The 20388-nt window shown below is 44.5% G+C and overlaps 1 protein-coding gene across 1 annotated transcript in view; it reads left to right on the top strand.

Moving 5' to 3' along the window:
* The window catches only part of LOC106566609 (protein bicaudal D homolog 2), an 84346-nt gene that overhangs the window by 52418 nt on the left and 11540 nt on the right, over nucleotides 1-20388 (top strand). The window contains exons 3-9 of the mRNA XM_014134787.2: nucleotides 7544-7696; nucleotides 8963-9177; nucleotides 9315-9561; nucleotides 12216-12473; nucleotides 12851-13054; nucleotides 13228-13752; nucleotides 14756-14907. Coding sequence (XP_013990262.1) covers nucleotides 7544-7696; nucleotides 8963-9177; nucleotides 9315-9561; nucleotides 12216-12473; nucleotides 12851-13054; nucleotides 13228-13752; nucleotides 14756-14907 — 1754 coding nt within the window. The remainder of the gene's footprint in view (nucleotides 1-7543; nucleotides 7697-8962; nucleotides 9178-9314; nucleotides 9562-12215; nucleotides 12474-12850; nucleotides 13055-13227; nucleotides 13753-14755; nucleotides 14908-20388) is intronic.

Genomic DNA, 20388 nt, shown 5'->3' with positions numbered 1-20388 from the left:
CAAAAAACAGTTTTCAACCAGCGATTGAGTTGTGAGACTCTGCTGTAGAGCTCATCACTCCCCTTAACTGGGAGGGGGCCAGAGAAAATTACTCGACGCTGACACATCTTTCTAGCTGATTTACACGCTGAAGCTATGTTGCACTTGGTGACCTCTGACTGTTTCATCCTAACATCGTTGGTGCGGACGTGGATAACAGTATCCCTATACTCTCTACACTCGCCAGTTTTAGCTTTAGCCAGCATCATCTTCAGATTAGCCTTAACATTGGTAGCCCTGCTCCCTGGTAAACAGTGTATGATCGCTGAATGATTCGTTTTAAGTCTAATACTGCGGGTAATGGAGTCGCCAGTGACTAGGGTTTTCAATTTGTCTGAGCTATTGGTGGGAGGCTTCGGCATCTCAGACCCCGTAACGGGAGGAGTAGAGACCAGAGAAGGCTCGGCCTCTGACTCCGACCCGTTGCTTAATGGGGAGAACCGGTTGAAAGTTTCTGTCGGCTGAATGAGCGACACTGGTTGAGCATTCCTACAGCATTTCCCTCAAGAAGCCATGATAAAATTGTCCGGCTGCGGAGACTGTGTGAGGGGATTCATACTACTATCTGTACTTATTGGTGGCACAAACGCTGTTTCATCTTAAATTACCCTTGCCTAACAATTGCGTCTGAAGCTGGGCTTGCAGCACCGCTATCCTCGCCGTAAGGCGATCGTTCTCCTGTATATTATGAGTACAGCGACTGAATTAGAAGGCATCATGTTAATGTTACTACTTAGCTTTGGCTGGTGGAGGACCTGACGAACCATGTCCGGGGTGAAAAAGTTGAATGAAAAAAGTAAAAACGGTAAAGTAGGGTTAGCAACAAACCACACAGCAGCACATAGTGTCAAGATACTTTGTTTATGACAGGGTTTGTACCATAATGGTGTGTACTTATTTTCAATTATTAGATGGCTTTTAAAAGTGCATCGTTGAGTGGCAATGAACAGGGAGTGTGATGTGTGTATTACTTTGCACGTCTTGCTCTACAGAGAAGAGAACGGTGGAGAGACCAACTCTCAAGGAATACATCATTGCTCTCATCTGTCAGATACACTCCACCCCGCTCCACTCCACTGTTTAATGTCAGGGTGGCGGATTGTGTTCCCTGAAACGCGTATACCAGCAGATTGACAGAGCCCCGGGCCCTCTCTATGCACTTGTTTATCTTCTGGTCCCACTGGAACATCTAGCTCCTCTGCTGCGCGATATCAGAGAAGACAACCATTATCCCGGGAAACATTTGGATGACCACCTCTAAATCAGCTCGTCTGTGTCCCCTTGGTGTATCCGAAGTTGTTTCCACCAAGGTGAATGACAAGGATGTCAGGGCGAGAAGTATGTTGTTGCAGAATACCGAGCACCTAATGTAACAGTCAGTTATGTATGTAAATAGTTCATGGATAGGCTACATGTTGATTATTTGTATTTTCCAGGAGCTTGTGTGATATTCTTGTTAAAAGAGATCAGGGAAATGTTTTGCAGCTTACTCCATATTGGCTTAAATTAGTTTCTGGTTTTTCGCTTCCCTCTGGAAAATCAGCTGTTAATATAAATGAAATACTAATAACCACATTATTTCATTATTTCTATTTTTACTTTACTTTACAGTATTGCTGTGTTATGCTGTATCATAATGTTGTATAATAATGTTACATAATCACCTTCCGGTGTAAAAAAATAAATATGTTTTAAGTGAATCCGAAAAAGAAAGGAAATTCACATGAGAAAAGCAATGCGAACATCACCCATGCTCTACCAAGGTTTTCCAGTACACAGCTTTGACCTACTACAGTAGCTATGTTGGTCTATTGACTTCCAACAATAGGTTGCTTATTATTCAAACCTTCTCAAACAGTCAAATCCATACTCTTCAGAGGGATAATGGACTTTACATTGTCCTGCTATTTAAATCATGTGTACAGTGCCTTGCGAAAGTATTCGGCCCCCTTGAACTTTTCAACCTTTTGCCACATTTCAGGCTTCAAACATAAAGATATAAAACTGTAATTTTTTGTGAAGAATCAACAACAAGTGGGACACAATCATGAAGTGGAACGAAATTTATTGGATATTTCAAACTTTTTTAACAAATAAAAAACGGAAAAATTGGGCGTGCAAAATTATTCAGCCCCCTTAAGTTAATACTTTGTAGCGCCACCTTTTTCTGCGATTACAGCTGTAAGTCGCTTGGGGTATGTCTCTATCAGTTTTGCACATCGAGAGACTGACATTTTTGCCCATTCCTCCTTGCAAAACAGCTCGAGCTCAGTGAGGTTGGATGGAGAGCGTTTGTGAACAGCAGTTTTCAGTTCTTTCCACAGATTCTCGATTGGATTCAGGTCTGGACTTTGACTTGGCCATTCTAACACCTGGATATGTTTATTTGTGAACCATTCCATTGTAGATTTTGCTTTATGTTTTGGATCATTGTCTTGTTGGAAGACAAATCTCCGTCCCAGCTCTTTTGCAGACTCCATCAGGTTTTCTTCCAGAATGGTCCTGTATTTGGCTCCATCCATCTTCCCATCAATTTTAACCATCTTCCCTGCCCCTGCTGAAGAAAAGCAGGCCCAAACCATGATGCTGCCACCGCCATGTTTGACAGGGGGGATGGTGTGTTCAGGGTGATGAGCTGTGTTGCTTTTACGCCAAACATAACGTTTTGCATTGTTGCCAAAAAGTTCCATTTTGGTTTCATCTGACCAGAGCACCTTCTTCCACATGTTTGGTGTGTCTCCCAGGTGGCTAGTGGCAAACTTTAAATGACACTTTTTATGGATATCTTTAAGAAATGGCTTTCTTCTTGCCACTCTTCCATAAAGGCCAGATTTGTGCAGTATACGACTGATTGTTGTCCTATGGACAGAGTCTCCCACCTCAGCTGTAGATCTCTGCAGTTCATCCAGAGTGATCATGGGCCTCTTGGCTGCATCTCTGATCAGTCTTCTCCTTGTATGAGCTGAAAGTTTAGAGGGACGGCCGGGTCTTCGTAGATTTGCAGTGGTCTGATACTCCTTCCATTTCAATATTATCGCTTGCACAGTGCTCCTTGGGATGTTTAAAGCTTGGGAAATATTTTTGTATCCAAATCCGGCTTTAAACTTCTCCACAACAGTATCTCGGACCTGCCTGGTGTGTTCCTTGTTCTTCATGATGCTCTCTGCGCTTTAAACGGACCTCTGAGAATATCACAGAGCAGGTGCATTTTTACGGAGACTTGATTACACACAGATGGATTCTATTTATCATCATTAGTCATTTAGGTCAACATTGGATCATTCAGAGATCCTCACTGAACTTCTGGAGAGAGTTTGCTGCACTGAAAGTAAAGGGGCTGAATAATTTTGCACGGCCAATTTTTCAGTTTTTTATTTGTTAAAAAAGTTTGAAATATCCAATAAATTTCGTTCCACTTCATAATTGTGTCCCACTTGTTGTTGATTCTTCACAAAAAATTACAGTTTTATATCTTTATGTTTGAAGCCTGAAATGTGGCAAAAGGTCGAAAAGTTCAAGGGGGCCGAATACTTTCGCAAGGTACTGTATATCATTAGGCTATTGTGAGTTTGTATTATTGTAGCATCATCATCTTTATTGCAAAAATAAATACAAATACACACAAATTTAAGCTACATAGTAATTTGACTGAGGTAATGAACTGTCCATTTTAGTGTCCGTCTTAGTGTTGGGTGGGAAGAATGCAATACATTACCTTGTATGCGGTACAAATCACATTATTGTGAGTCAGACAGTGCTATCATATCAGTAATCCCGCTTCGTGCCATCTGGGAATCATGTACCTTCTTTTCAGGGAAGGGAAATGGGAAAAGGTAGTAAATGTGGGATTTTCATGGAAACACACCAGATATCCCATAGTATTAAGACCAAGCCAGACTCTAACCACAGTTTCAAAACCCACCTAATCTACAGCGGTATTAAGCTGTAACCTCTAGCATAGTGACTAACCGAGTTATAGCGCTATTTTCAATAGCGGTGATTGTGAAAAGCTCAAACACTTTAGGCACTAACTCAAAGCTTTGCTGTGACATGAGCTGGTTAAGACTCAGTATGCCGTCAATGGCGGTTTAAGTTGTGAAATTGGAGCTATAGATGTGAAAGTGAAGTAGAGTTCCAGTATGACTGAATCAGCTCAGAGGAGGGAGCTCTGACCTGTAGAATCTACTGAGCCAGTGCTTTCATTTCCTTTACAGCAGCACCCACTGTATCCCATACAGAGAGAGGATTAGACCACAGTCAAGGACTTACCAGAGGACACAGAGATATACACACATACTGCACATTAGGCTTAATTTAACACTACAGCTATGCTTGTACTTGTGCACAGTTTGCACACATTAACATTATTGCTCTTAAGTATTATCCTAACACACACACACTGCCCAGTCAGGTGGGTTTGAGTGTGTGTCTGAGTGAGGCAGTTGGTGTGTGCCTGTAGTGACAGCAGGCAGGGAGTCTTCATAAACCACACACGTCTGTATGCTAATCAGAGACCTCCCATTGACAGGGTCCTTAATGTGGGACGTCAAATGTCAACAAAACCAGAAACCCCCAGGGGAGGGCTCTGTCATTCGCCTGAGTAAATGTTATTCACGTTTTATGGCAGCCACACACTCAGCCACCATAACCCCCGCTATGTAACTACGGTTCACCTTTTCTGTCCGGCAGAATTGCAGACACCCCTTCACACAGTCCCCGAGGACCTCTGCATGGTCAGTGATGGCGGGAGCAGAGTGGGCTCTTACGGACAGCAGGGTGGAAGGCCTTGTTTGCATCCTAATCAGTTTGAGGAGCCTCTTAATCAGTTTGTGTGGTGGTCTGTATTCATTAAGGCTAGACAGCACTGACCCTCCAGCTGAGGCAACTGACCCTGGACTGGAAGAGACCGTTCCATATTACTTAGACTGGACCACCTGGCTATCTTTGTCTATCCTGAACATGACAAATGACTGTAGAGAAAAGTGAAACAGACCTAAACTGTAGATTGCACTAACATAGATTTAGCATGCTCCTGGACTTAAGTAGTTCACTATTTTACAATATGATGTTAGATGGTTCCTCACCTTGATAGTAGTCTATGGGCCAGGAGAAATTGTAATCCATAGTTCGGTTTTCTTTAAACAGTCACTACAATCTTCAGCTAACTTTAGCCACCGCTAGCTAAAAATATATGGAAGTGATGGGGGCATGACCAAAATCACCTGAAATCAACTCAAATAAACTCCATATTTGGTTTGATGTTGCTTCAAGGTGATTTGGACATAAAATCCATTACCATATATTTTTAGCTAGCGATGGCTAAAGTTAGCTGAAGTTTGTAGTGGCTGTTTAAAGAAAACCAAACTATGGATTACAATTTCTCCTGGCCCATAGACTACTATCAGGTTGAGGAACCATCTAACATCATATTGTAAAATAGTTAACTACTCCTTTAAGTCTCTACTCTGGAACTCTCTCCATTGAACATGCTCTTAAGTCCAGAAGTAGGTCAGTGTCATTGAGATTGCCTTATTTTGACCCTGCGTCCAGAAACCCTCAGTCCTGCAGCTGTGCTCTGTTAATTTTAGCATTCTGAGAATTGTCAGTGGTGTCATTGCTAAATCTAGTCTATAGGTGAAGGAATTACACTTCTGAGTGTTGTTGATGGGGTCCAACTAAATGAGTCAGAATGTCTCGTATGGATGGGGCTTAGGTCTTGACTTCAGCACAGACGTCATGTCATTTACATTTTACAGATAAGCAGGCAAGAGATCCTTCTACATTCCAACTTTTCTCATTACACTCAGTATATTTCAGTCAGCCTAACCCTTCACTTACTGTGCAGCCTTAACCTGGATATTTAAATGTAGCCTACCATTCAAGTGTGTTTTTAAGTACTGAAAGACTGTTAGAGGAATGTACACCAGAGCAGGGAAATACAGACATTTAAGTGTACTGTAAAGTCTAGAGACTGTAGGTAATGGTTTAGCCACTGTAGTTGTATGGCGATTGTATCGATTCCTTCCTGCCTTCCCAGCTGGAGATTCCGAGGTGTAATTAAAGTGTTGCATTATCGTGATTGGTGTGATCTGTATGGTAGATCATGCATTATTCATCAATGCATCAATACCAGGATTTTCACACAGGCAGGATAGACTATACTCATTATACATGCACACAACCTCATGAATATTCATGAGTCTCCATCCAACAATCAACATCAATCGGGCGATGCGCTTAGTGATTCATTATTACACAGAGATAATGAGGAGCATGTACTTCCTTCAACGGGGATTTAGCATCGCTCTGAAAACATGCTAACGATGGAAACACATTTTTCTACAGATATAATGGTATCTGCAAGCTAAGATGGTAATTGCATAGTAAGTCCTATTAAATGGGTAATGGAGAGTAATAAAGACAAATTGGTTGATTCAATTGATTAAATTGATTAAATTGGTTAAACTGATGAGTCAAATTACTGGGATGTTTTCGTAGAATAGAATACATTTCAAACTCTTTCCACACACTCACACACACTCACTCACTCAGCACCTGTTCTTAAAGATAGTGACCCCTCTGATTTGTGACTGGAGGGACGTGTGTGTTGAGGGACACTCCTTTTTCACCTCAACTTGGTCACCTGAAAGGATTAGAGGTTGTGTGTCACGCTACACACATGCACGCATAATCAAAGAGACCCCACTGCATGGCTGAACTCACTCTCAAAGTTAATGGATTCATACACTGATAACTGCAGAAAACAGGTTGCACATGCTCGCTCTCAAAGTCACACCCATATACATTCAGAGCAAGCACCACACACACGCCTTTACTGAGTATCTCCTTACTGCAGAGCTTTTATGTAGCCTAACCTTCAGACTTATGTTTCCTGCATTTGTAAGCTAAGGGGCGACTGGCTGGGATGGGTAGTGATGGGGGACGACAGGGGAAGATTTAAGGGGTGGTAGGGGAGGTATTCGAGGCCAACGGAGGGGAAGGAAGGGGTATGAAGGAGGACAGACAGGGGGACAGAGAGAGAACGTGAGGACACAGGCTGGCTGCTCTGCAGGGCTTACAGTATCTGATCCTGTTGGCTTTGAGCCTGTCAGTCTGTCATCGGAGGAGGGGAACAGGGAGTTATCTCTGAGTTCTCTCTCTCCTCTCTTCCCTCGTTACATTCTTGCCTTCAAATGATTAATGCAGACAAGGCCATGCTCCCTGCAAGGTGGGAGATGCTGTATCTGTATTACAGGAAGCATGTTAATCTGTCATGTATTGATAACACATGTTAGCATCTGTACTACATCGAGCTGTTCTGACATCTTTATGTGTCAATACATGTAGGCTACTGTACTCAAGTCTAACATACAGTGCCTTCGGAAACTATTCAGACCCCTTGACTTTTTCCACATTTTGTTACGTTACAGCCTTATTCGAATTTTTTATCCCTTTCTCTCCCTCCCTCCTCTTCTCCCTCTGTCCCTGTCGTTCACCCCTACAGAACATCCAAGTGGTGGAGCTGCAGCGGACCCGTCTGCGTGATGACATCAAGGAGTATAAGTTCCGGGAGGCACGTCTGCTGCAGGACTACACAGAGCTGGAGGAGGAGAACATCTCCCTGCAGAAACAGGTTTCTGGGCTCAAACAGACCCAGGTGAAGAGCAACACCACTACACCGGGGAGAGGGCGGCTGGGGGGGGGATGTGGGATAGTAAGGAGAATAGGTAAGGGAACATCATCCTGAAGAAACGGGTCTCATTGCTCAACAGAGGGTTTGGGTTGGGGCTAGATGGGATGGGGGAAGGGAAATGAGATGACATCAACCCATCAAGCATTTCACTTTTGTATTCGGCGCATGTGACAAATAAAATTTGATTTGATCTTTACATCACAGGAGGTTGGTGGCACCTTAATTGGGGAGGATGGGCTTGTGGTAATGGCTGGCGCAGAATAGGTGGAATGTTATCAAATCCATTAAACACATGGTTTCCATGTGTCTAATGCCATTCCATGCACTCCGTTCCAGACATCATTATGCGCCATCCTCCCCTCAGCAGCCTCCACTGCTTTACATGCACTCTCTTGCTTCTGTAGGCTACTCCTCCAGTCACGTTTCATTATGAACCCCTCCTCACTGTGTATAGCTGAACCTGCTCTTGAGGCCCAGTTAACCCAGGCTCTCTGAACCTAGGCTTTGCACTACTGTCTACCACACACCCCAGTCTATGTGCGACTCACAGTTGTCCATGTATACACACCATAGACCTCTGTCTGTCTGCACTCTCCAGTGTCTGCTGCTCACATCGACCTGGAATACACTGATTTAATTCAGATTATAGAAACCATGCTCAGATTTAATAAAGAGATAAGCCTTTATGTGGAGGCCTATTTGCACCCGGAGAGAGAAGGAGCGAGTCTGAATGTGACACAGTTTAATATATTGTTTCTGGTAATCCCCACTTCTAGACAGTTTTCCCTCTCCGTAGGCCACAGAGACGGAGAGAGATGTGGTGTTGCAAAGCAAATACTCTTGAGTTTAATTCACACCAATGGCAAGAGTAAAACCAGACACAAAATATAAGAGAATTTACAAATAGGGGGATTTCCTTTCGAAATTGTTTTTTTTTAATGTGGGAACGGCTAACACTTCACATGCCGTGTATCCAGGGATTATGTTTGTTAAATTTAAAGGCATGATTTTAAAACGGAAGGCTGTAGGCTATAGTTTTAATTGGCAAATGTAAGATTACAGTACCAAATCCTATTTAAATGAAAAGGCAATTTTGCACTTTTAAAAGCCCTCTTTTTATGGTGACAAAACGAGTTGATTAAACCAGTATGGTATTCTATTTCCATTTCCCCTATATAAGCCCACCTTTATGCTTTTATTAACACCTACCTGTCTGTCCCGCCCCTACAGGTGGAGTTTGAGGGTCTGAAGCACGAGATTCGTCGTCTGGAGGAAGACACCCAGTTCCTGAACAGCCAATTGGAGGATGCAATCCGCCTGAAGGAGATTGCTGAGCGACAGCTAGGGGAAGCCCTGGAGACCATCAAGACTGAGTGCGAGCAGAAGGCCGCCCTGAGGAAAGAGCTCTCCCACTACATGAGCATAGGAGACTCTATGTACCACAGGTACACAAAACAATCAAAGGCACCAATTCCATCTGTAACACCTCATCCATCAAAACCCTGTACAATATAATAAAAAGCATTATGAGAATAACTGTGAAATTCATGTTATCATGTTCTGGTCCTCTCCCTCTTCCCAGCCCCCTCAGCATTTCTCTGGATGGGCTCAAGTTCAGCGATGACGCCGCCACGGAACCCAACAACGATGAGGCTCTCCATGGTTACGAGAACGGCTTCAGCAAGCTCGCCAACGCCATCGCTGAGGACAACCGTGCGTCCACGCCCAAGAAGGGTGACCTGTTCCGCCCCGTCCCCAGCCTGGTAGACGACCTGCTGAGTGAACTCAACATCTCTGAGATCCAGAAACTCAAACAGCAGCTGCTGCAGGTACGTAGAGAGTTAATTTGAGTATGTCTGTGTATGACTGTGCATGAGAGGGATAACAGTCAGGAATATCCAGCTGCTACAGCTGTAACCATAGCGTTTCATTCATTCACTGAATCTGTTACACTGTGTATGATATGAATGACGTCAAGGTTTGAATTACACATTGATATTAAAATATTCAAACAAACTTTGATATCTTCAAAGCCTACGGGAATGTCGTAATTTGTTAATTTCGTAGTGCCCAGTACCCTCAGTCACCCTCGTAATTCAAATGTTTGTTGGGAGTGAGGAATAGAAGAATGGACTATTGACTGCACACTGTGTGTAGACTCACTTAATATACACTTTCCCAGTGTATTTGAAGGCCCAGTCTACACACACTAACATACATGTAAATTAGTTATGGCGATCCTATCAATATTCTCTTCTGAGATACAATAACGGTGTACATCAGAGTGACCTGACCAATGCAGTTAGTTCCTATTTATAGCCTCGTGGTCAAATAGGAGCTAAGTGCAAAGGTCAGGTCACTCTGAGGAAGACGTTAGTCACCTGTTCTCATTCTGTTCTCATCCTGTACAAGGGATTAGTGTGAGCTAAAAAAATGATCTGCCTTTTATGTTGAGTGCTCCAACTGCTTTCTGCCATGAAGAAGTCCTTTTAGAAGTTTTTCTTTGTAAGCCCTTCTCATGATTTTTGTCAACGTTGTTGAGCACCCCTCCTTTCCTGTTTGCTGAAGCGAAGGCCCACCCGAACGCTGTACATCAATCTTCCCCCGCAAGAGTCCAGAAGGATATTTATTCAATAGTAGAGCTGTTGAAAAGGCTCAATCTATCACTTACTGATTAATTAAGTGTCATTGGTTCAGACAAGCCAAAGGGAGATCAAAGTCAATTACAGCATAGAATCAAAAGCAATAAAACATCATAGAACTCCAATACTTTAGGTTTACACATAGCAAATACTGATGAGGGCTTTTCTATCTCAGCCTGTAATGATCTCTGTATAGCCTCATCAGCTCTTAGAGCCTACATACAGTACCATCCATTGGAATCAGAACGATTTCCTTGACAACTCTGGAAGCCAAGCCTCTTGTTGGAATGTGAAGTCGGGCGGTTGACTCGGTCAGTCAGTCAGACAAGTGTGTCCAGTGGCTGCATGCCCCCCCCCAACCCCCGGGAGGCCACACACATGAGGCGCCACCACCGGTGGATATGTCAGTACATCAGAACACCACAGCTGTCTCCATGGTTACCAGTGTATACTTGTTGGATACCTGTGGGTGAAAAGACTCAAGTCCCCCCCCTAACACATCACAATGAGGTTGTCACCGGGTTGCTTCTAGGTCACCATAGCATTGCCTTGGTATGAGTACCATGGCATTTAACCCGAATCCGGTCCTTTGATACTGAATTTCTGAGGCAGCAGCAGGCCTTAGTGTTCAGCATTAAGCCAACATAGTGTCAACCAGCCCTTTGGATCTCCTCCTCTGCCCGGAATTGCAACAGGGAAACCCAAACCTCTATTCAATAATTCAACTGCTCTGATGCCATTCTCTCTTTCCTCATTCTATTGATCACAGACTGATTAATCAATCCCAGACATCCGCTCGCAGCAGGTCACCCTGCTCCTCAGTTACAGCAGAATCAATACTCCCACTGTGCAATCAGATCCAAAATGGCTGCCGTGGGAGTATGATTCCCACTCATGCGAACCAGTTGCCCTTTTACACAGTAGGCCCAGCTGCCCATATGCCTTTTACACATTTAGGTCACGTCCATCTGCATTAGAGGATGGAAGATGAGTCCTAGCTGTAAGCAGCAGGCATCTTTAATATGCCAAACATCTACTCTGAGGAAATAATTTGATTAAGACACTCCTCAAGCTTGGCATTACCAAGATGCTTGTCAAGGTCATCAACAAGAATTAGGGAGGGGAACAGATTGAGGGCGGGGTGTGGTAAGGGGGGGCGGGGTGTGGTAAGCTGTATTCTGTAAATTAAGCTGTAAATTAAGTTTGTATATACTTTCCTTAAAAATACACTATGCTGAGAGCTAAAGGATCCTTTCCTGACTGTTCATGTCTAAATATTCTAGACAGATATTTATTAAACCATTTCCTCCTTTTGAGTCCTGTCATCGAGGCATATTCATCCCAGCTGAATAACAGAGTAAGATGAACAGTGATACTCATCTATTATTGACACACCATCAGCCCCTGAAAATAGCTGGGTGCCTCTGAGGCCTGCACTACTCTGTATGAGTGCTTGTGTGTGTCAATGGACCCAGCTCTGGTCCCTCTGCCAACACAGAGTTGAACCCATTCCAGACTTCTCCAAGGTCACACAGGCTCTGAATTGGCACAGAGACATACTGTCTTTGGTTACATACTGTAGTGTCCTTAATGAGTCCTTCAAACCACCAGAGATATTATCTGTTATATTGAAAAACACCCACCATCATCCTTCAGGACTTTAATTTGCATTAGGTATTCTGAGACAGAGAGGGATAGAGCAACACAAGGAAATGGGAAGATTATGTCTGCATGATTATGTCTGAATTCTAATGTATATCAATTGTCTGTCACTTTTCTGTCCAGACACTTACCTTCCCAACTTAATAAATCTGTCTTATTTTCTGTCTCCCCCCGTCTAGATGGAGCGTGAGAAGGTGTCTCTGGTGTCCACGCTGCAGGACTCCCAGAAGCAGTTGGAGCAGGCCCACGGGGCCCTGGAGGAGCACCAGGACAAGGTCAGCCGTCTCACCGAGAACCTCAACGCCATCCGGAGGCTACAGGCCAGCAAGGAGCGCCAGTCAGCCCTGGACAATGAGAAGGAGCGCGACAGCAACGAGGACGGGGACTACTACGAGGTGGACATCAACGGACCTGAGATCCTGGAGTGCAAGTACAAGGTAATTGAACATGTATACACACACATATACTCTATGCACACACAAACACACACACACACGTTTGTTTTACTATCCTTGTGGGGACCAAACAATTGATTCCCATTCAAAATCCTATTTTCCCTAAACCTTAACCTAACCCTAACCTTAACCCCTAAACCTAACTCCTAAACCTAACCCCTAAGCCTAAAATAGCCCTTTGCCTTGTGGGGACTGGCAAAATGAATTTTCCTTGTTTTACTATCATTGTGAGGAATTTTGGTCCCCACAAAGATAGTAAAAACACACACACACACACACACACACACACACACACACACACACACACACACACACAGATATTGAAGCTATTCCTGAAACTCTGCCTCTGATGAGCTCAGGTTGCGGTGTCGGAGGCAGGTGAGCTAAAGGAGGAGCTGAAAACCCTGAAGGCAGAGTACCAGTCCTGTCAGTCACACTATGAGGAGGAGCGAGGCCATCTGGAGTCTCATGTCACAGCCCTTGGAGAGAAGCTGGCCTCTCTGGAGAAGACCAGCCACGTGGAGAGAGAGGAGAAGGCCAGGCTGGAGAAGGAGCTGCGCAAGGTGAGAAACATATTTTTATATTTGTGTTATATTGGTGAAATCTGTAGTTATTTTTTTTTACTTTTCTCTGTGTATGAATTGTGTATATATTTTTTTCTCATACTTGCAAACCAGATTTCTCACTAATGACTGGTTTATTAATTGATAAAGTGTCTCACTTTCTATCTGTAAAGGTGAGTGACGTGGCGGGCGAGTCCCAGGGCAGCCTGAGCGTGGCGCAGGACGAGCTGGTCACCTTCAGCGAGGAGCTGGCCACACTCTACAACCACGTGTGCATGTGCAACAACCAGACTCCCAACCGCGTCATGCTCGACTTCTACAAGCAGGGCAAGGGCGGGCGCACCAGTCCTGAGGGTCGCGGCCGCCGCTCCCCCATACTGCTCACTAAGGGCCTGTTCCCCGTCCCCGAAGCTGCCGACAGCGCCCCGTCCCCTGTCTCCTCTCCCCCCTCGCCCCGGGAGCCAATGAACGTGTACAACCTGGTGGCCATCATCCGGGATCAGATCAAGCACCTCCAGCTGGCGGTGGACCGCACCACAGAGCTGTCCCGTCAGAGGATGGCCTCTCTGGAGCTTGGCACAGTGGCTGATAAGGACAAGGAGGCCTGCATGGGGGAGATCCTTAAACTCAAGTCCCTGCTCAGCACCAAGAGGGAGCAGATCGCCACCCTGAGGACCGTGCTCAAAGCCAACAAACAGGTCAGATACTGAATCTCTCTGTTTGTATCTCCCTCCCCTCCCCTAATAATCAAAGTCAGGAGACTGAGGCAGGGAGGTGGCTGTCTGAAGCGTGTTCAGCTGTCACAGCAAATGCACTGCAGCTAAGCGTCATAACAAAACACCATGTAGAGACAGCTGGTGGCTGTGAGTGTGTAAAAAATGTGATAGAGTTAGGAAAAGATGAATGCTCTCTAAAGCAGACACACCCTGCCAGCCCAGAGCCCCAGTCTGTGTGTATCCAGTTGCTGGTATTTTATTAGGATCCCCATTATCTGTTGCAAAAGCAGCAGCTACTCTTCCTGGGGTCCACACAAAACATGAAACATAATACAGAATGACATAATACAGAACATCATTAGACAAGAACAGCTCAAGGGCAGAACGACATACATTTTTAAAAAGGCACACGTAGCCTACATATCAGTGCATACACACAAACTATCTTGGTCAAATACGGGAGAGGTGTTGTGCTGTGTGGTGTTGCTTTATCTGTTTTTTGAAACCAGGTTTGCTGTTTATTTGAGCAATATGAGGTGGAAGAAGTTCCATGCAATAAGGGCTCTATATAATACTGTACTTTTCTTGAATTTGTTCTGGATTTGGGGACTGTGAAAAGACCCCTGGTGGTCTTTGCCTGGTGGGGTAAGTGTGTGTGTCAGAGCTGTGTGTAAGTTGACTATGCAAATAATTTGGGATTTTCAACACAAAAGAAGAAGTCTGGAGCTGGTGTCAGCTCTTTGAAGATGGTGTGTGTTCCTCAGCTCCTGAACCTGTGAAAAGACTCTCAGATGAAAGCCTGTCTTTTAAAGACACACCTGTAGTCTTTAAATCCAGCCAGCTCCCCAATGAACTGCTGTGCAAGTAAACCTTCAGAGGTCACAGCACTAAAACGGACTATAATGACATAAATCTGCAGGAACAAGACTCAAAATGGCCGATTGCAGTTGGTCTGACCCGTTGTTGTGTTGTGTCCCCCCTGCAGACGGCTGAGGTGGCGCTGGCCAACCTGAAGAGTAAGTATGAGAACGAGAAGGCCATGGTGACGGAGACCATGATGAAGCTGAGGAACGAACTCAAGGCCCTGAAGGAGGATGCCGCCACCTTCTCCTCGCTCAGGGCCATGTTTGCCACACGGTAAGAGGAATATGCTATAACACTTCCTGTTTAAAACACATTCGGAACACACTATCACACTTCCTGTTTAAAACACATTAGGAACACACTATCACACTCCTAGTTTAAAACGTATGTTAAAAACAAGTTATCTCGCTCCTTGGCCAGACAGTAAGAGAGTAGTCAAAGATGGTCCAAGAACAGACATTTACATATGCTCTCTCTATATACAACGGTAACAGATTCATCTGTCCACATGAGATCAGGCTTGAGACTTTATGTATTCTTTATGTTTGCCACACTACAAGACTCAAAATGGCCAGAAACAAAGAACATTCTTCTGAAAATAGTCAGTCTATTCTTGTTCTGAGAAATGAAGGCTATTCCATGTGAGACATTGCCAAGAAACTGAACATCTCGTACAACACTGTGTACTATTCCCTTCACAGAACAGCGCAAACTGGCTCTAACAAGAATAGACTGACGAGTTTCAGAAGAAAGTAATTTGTTTCTGGCCATTTTGAGCCTGTAATCGAACCCACAAATGCTGATGCTCCAGATACACAACTAGTCTAAAGAAGGCCAGTTTTATTGCTTCTTTAATCAGAACAACAGTTTTCAGCTGTGCTAACATAATTGCAAAAGGGTTTTCTAATGATCAATTAGCCTTTTAAAATTATAAACTTGGAATAGCTAACACAACGTGCCATTGGAACACAGGAGTGATGGTTCCTGATAATGGGCCTCTGTACGCCTATGTAGATATTCCATAAAAAATGTGTCGTTTCCAGCTACAATAGTAATTTACAACATTAACAATGTCTACACTGTATTTCTGATAAATGTTATGTATTTCAATGGACAATTTTTTTTGCTTTTCTTTCAAAAGCAAGGAAAATTCTCAGTGACCCCAAACTTTTGAACGGTAGTGTACATATCGTGTATTTAGCATGTTCATGCTTTAAAAACCTGTTGCCATGAGATTAAATTGAAAGATTGATTGTCCAAAACACCTATAAGTCCCGGTGTCGATCTGGCCACTTTTAATATGTTAACCTACCAGTAACACCACAGAGACACCGTCCTAACACCACAGAGACACCGTCCTAACACCACAGAGACACCGTCCTAACACCACAGAGACACCGTCCTAACACCACAGAGACACCGTCCTAACACCACAGAGACACCGTCCTAACACCACAGAGACACCGTCCTAACACCACACTCACAACAAGGTCAATCTCTGTTTAACAGCACACGCCATATTTACCATATGGTAACGATGTGTCCATAACATACTTTTAATATCACACAGGTTTAATAGGAGTGTTGTTTTTCTCTGTGAATCTGGGCCAGTGGAGGATGGCCATAAAATGGACACATCTCTAATCTGTATGAAAATAATGCTATGACGGAGAAGCAGGGTTTTTGACCAAGTGTATCGTTAAAACCCCTACGTTAAAACCCCTTGCTGGCTAAGTCTGCTGATTCCCATAAGAAGCAGGCCAAAGGGTTTCCCTTATAATCCCTACCTCAGTCTAGACTGGATTACTACCTCAGATACACTGTACTGCACTACAGTCTCAACGTAGACTCAGCGTAGTCTCACCGTACAGTAGTCTTCCTCCTGAAGGAGAGAGAGAGAGAGAGAGAGAGAGAGAGAGAGTGTGTGTGTGTGTGTGTGTGTGTGTGTGTGTGTGTGTGTGTGTGTGTGTGTGTGTGTGTGTGGGGTGGGGGTTCTATGTTTTTGGGTGGATTGGTGTGACTATGACTATGAGTATCGCTACACATGAGTACAGTATATTCATGTACTGCACATTCATTTGGTACTTTTTTTGCTCTGATCTCCTCCCTTCTCCTGCAAACCTCCCTGGACCAGATGGTGACTCTGAGGCAGTCTCTCTCTGTCTTTAAGACTCCCCAGCTTACAGCAAAGCTCATGTCACGCTGTGCTGAAAGTAGAGGAGAGAGGAGAGGAGGGCTGCACCATCCACAGAGAGTGTGTAGTCAGCACCCCTCATCTTTAAAGTAGGGTAATGCTATATCTTCACTACCAGTCCATTAGCTGGTGTTATTGAGAAACTCTATGTAACTGCAGTAGCTAATCGATTAGCATGGTGAAGAAAACTGTCTTCCTCTGTAAATATTAGTTTCTGTTGTCATAACGATTTGGTGCAATGCAGGGCGAGATTGGCTGATGATACAGGTGTTAAACCACCCCTCTGAAGACATGAGCGGAATTCAGCTCTCACTGAGCACCTCAGAGGCAGCCATTTAGAAAATAACTGACATTGTGCTTAGAATAGCTAGCACCAGAGATACTGTATGTAATGACGAGATGATCTTGTCTCCATTCTAACAATGGGAGTCGTTGTCCCAAAGGCAGGAAGGCAGGCGGTCTACTTATCGGTCTGCTTATCACTGTATTTTGACGTGGACCCTCTCGCTTCGCCTCTACCTCTCTGCTGGCACTGAACAATCAGGGGTTTCGAACCTAGTGGTCGTTAAGAGGAAGTGGCTATTAGTAGCAGAAGGAGGGTGTTAGATACTGTATGACAGAGGAAAAGGGCAGCACCAGAGAGGGGCATGTTAAATGTTTATTTCCCTGGTCTCCATCCTTGTCCTCCTATGCTGTTGTAAGAGACTGAAGATGCTGATAACACAACATAACTAAACCAGACATAACATAGCTCAGCTCTGCTCTGGGGGACTCTTAGCCTCCCCCTCAGTCTTAACCTTGTATGGTGATTGCTATTTGCCTTAGATAGAATTCATGTAAAGTTTTTGTTATTCCCTATATAGTGCACTATAGGGAATAGGGAGCCATTTCGGACGCGGCCTCAGTATGTTCAGCCTGGGTATTGGTGGTGGTGTTCAGGGCTGTGTTAAGCCTGGGTATTGGTGGTGGTGTTCAGGGCTGTGTTCAGCCTGGGTATTGGTGGTGGTGTTCAGGGCTGTGTTAAGCCTGGGTATTGGTGGTGGTGTTCAGGGCTGTGTTAAGCCTGGGTATTGGTGGTGGTGTTCAGGGCTGTGTTCAGCCTGGGTATTGGTGGTGGTGTTCAGGGCTGTGTTAAGCCTGGGTATTGGTGGTGGTGTTCAGGGCTGTGTTCAGCCTGGGTATTGGTGGTGGTGTTCAGGGCTGTGTTAAGCCTGGGTATTGGTGGTGGTGTTCAGGGCTGTGTTAAGCCTGGGTATTGGTGGTGGTGTTCAGGGCTGTGTTCAGCCTGGGTATTGGTGGTGGTGTTCAGGGCTGTGTTCAGCCTGGGTATTGGTGGTGGTGTTCAGGGCTGTGTTCAGCCTGGGTATTGGTGGTGGTGTTCAGGGCTGTGTTCAGCCTGGGTATTGGTGGTGGTGTTCAGGGCTGTGTTCAGCCTGGGTATTGGTGGTGGTGTTCAGGGCTGTGTTCAGCCTGGGTATTGGTGGTGGTGTTCAGTCACTATACTGTCTGGGGCCTGCTAATTTGGCCCTATAGAATGATGGTGAGGCAGGAGGAGAAGGGGTGGAGGCCTCTTTGAGAATCTTTAAGAGGCAGATGGCCATGACTGACCCACGTTTCCCACACTCCCCCGTTCCTTCCCTCCATCCCCTCATCAGTCCTCCATCTTCACAGCAACACATCCTAGAGGGAGAGAGGGGTGGAGGGGTCTCTCACTTTAGCTTCTCTACAGGGACTTCATTTCAGTCTTTCTCATGGAAATGTTAACATACTCTGTCGAGTTAAAGGTAGATTTTTGGATTTCTGAGACTTTCAGTCAGTTTGGAGTGTGTGGCCGCAGAGTGATGGAGTTAGAGTGATGGGGTTAGAGTGAACAGAGTGATGGGGTTAGAGTGAACAGAGTGATGGGGTTAGAGTGAACGGAGTGAGGGGGTTAGAGTGAACGGAGTGAGGGGGTTAGAGTGAACGGAGTGAGGGGGTTAGAGTGAACAGAGTGAGGGGGTTAGAGTGAACAGAGTGAGGGGGTTAGAGTGAATAGAGTGAACAAATGTGCAAGTCTTTGTGAGACCCTTTTGTATAATGCAAGCTCCTAATGTGTGTGTGTTTGTGCGTGTGTGTGCGCGCAGGCTTTACTCCAGCTGTGGTATCAGTTTACAGTAAGACCCTGGCTCTTACATTCCTAAGACATGTCTAGACATGCCTGCTCTCAGCAGCCCTCAGCGCTATACACACACAAGGCAAGACTAATGATCAGACCAGCACCTGCAGTTAAATTATACATTTTACATTTTAGTCATTTAGCAGATGCTCTTATCCAGAGCGACTTACAGTAGTGAATACATACATTTCATACATTATATTTTTTTTGTACTGTACAAGCACACACTGTACAAGCACACACTCTCATTCTATACTTAACAAAAATATAAACGCTACATGTAAAGTGTAGAAAAAAGGAGGAAGGGAAGCAATGTTAAGATGCTGTACACAATAGTAGGTTTTGGTAGACAGAAGGTGCTAAGGTACACAATAGTAGGTTTTGGTAGACAGAAGGTGCTAAGGTACACAATAGTAGGTTTTGGTAGACAGAAGGTGCTAAGGTACACAATAGTAGGTTTTGGTAGACAGAAGGTGCTAAGGTACACAATAGTAGGTTTTGGTAGACAGAAGGTGCTGAGGTACACAATAGTAGGTTTTGGTAGACAGGAGGTGCTGAGGTACACAATAGTAGGTTTTGGTAGACAGAAGGTGCTAAGGTACACAATAGTAGGTTTTGGTAGACAGAAGGTGCTAAGGTACACAATAGTAGGTTTTGGTAGACAGAAGGTGCTGAGGTACACAATAGTAGGTTTTGGTAGACAGAAGGTGCTAAGGTACACAATAGTAGGTTTTGGTAGACAGAAGGTGCTGAGGTACACAATAGTAGGTTTTGGTAGACAGAAGGTGCTAAGGTACACAATAGTAGGTTTTGGTAGACAGAAGGTGCTAAGGTACACAATAGTAGGTTTTGGTAGACAGAAGGTGCTGAGGTACACAATAGTAGGTTTTGGTAGACAGGAGGTGCTGAGGTACACAATAGTAGGTTTTGGTAGACAGAAGGTGCTAAGGTACACAATAGTAGGTTTTGGTAGACAGAAGGTGCTAAGGTACACAATAGTAGGTTTTGGTAGACAGAAGGTGCTGAGGTACACAATAGTAGGTTTTGGTAGACAGAAGGTGCTAAGGTACACAATAGTAGGTTTTGGTAGACAGAAGGTGCTAAGGTACACAATAGTAGGTTTTGGTAGACAGAAGGTGCTGAGGTACACAATAGTAGGTTTTGGTAGACAGAAGGTGCTAAGGTACACAATAGTAGGTTTTGGTAGACAGAAGGTGCTAAGGTACACAATAGTAGGTTTTGGTAGACAGAAGGTGCTGAGGTACACAATAGTAGGTTTTGGTAGACAGGAGGTGCTGAGGTACACAATAGTAGGTTTTGGTAGACAGAAGGTGCTAAGGTACACAATAGTAGGTTTTGGTAGACAGAAGGTGCTAAGGTACACAATAGTAGGTTTTGGTAGACA

This window comes from Salmo salar, chromosome ssa13, assembly GCF_905237065.1.
Source record: "Salmo salar chromosome ssa13, Ssal_v3.1, whole genome shotgun sequence".
Classification (NCBI taxonomy): domain Eukaryota; kingdom Metazoa; phylum Chordata; class Actinopteri; order Salmoniformes; family Salmonidae; genus Salmo; species Salmo salar.
This window is presented reverse-complemented; position numbering and strand designations above follow the sequence as displayed.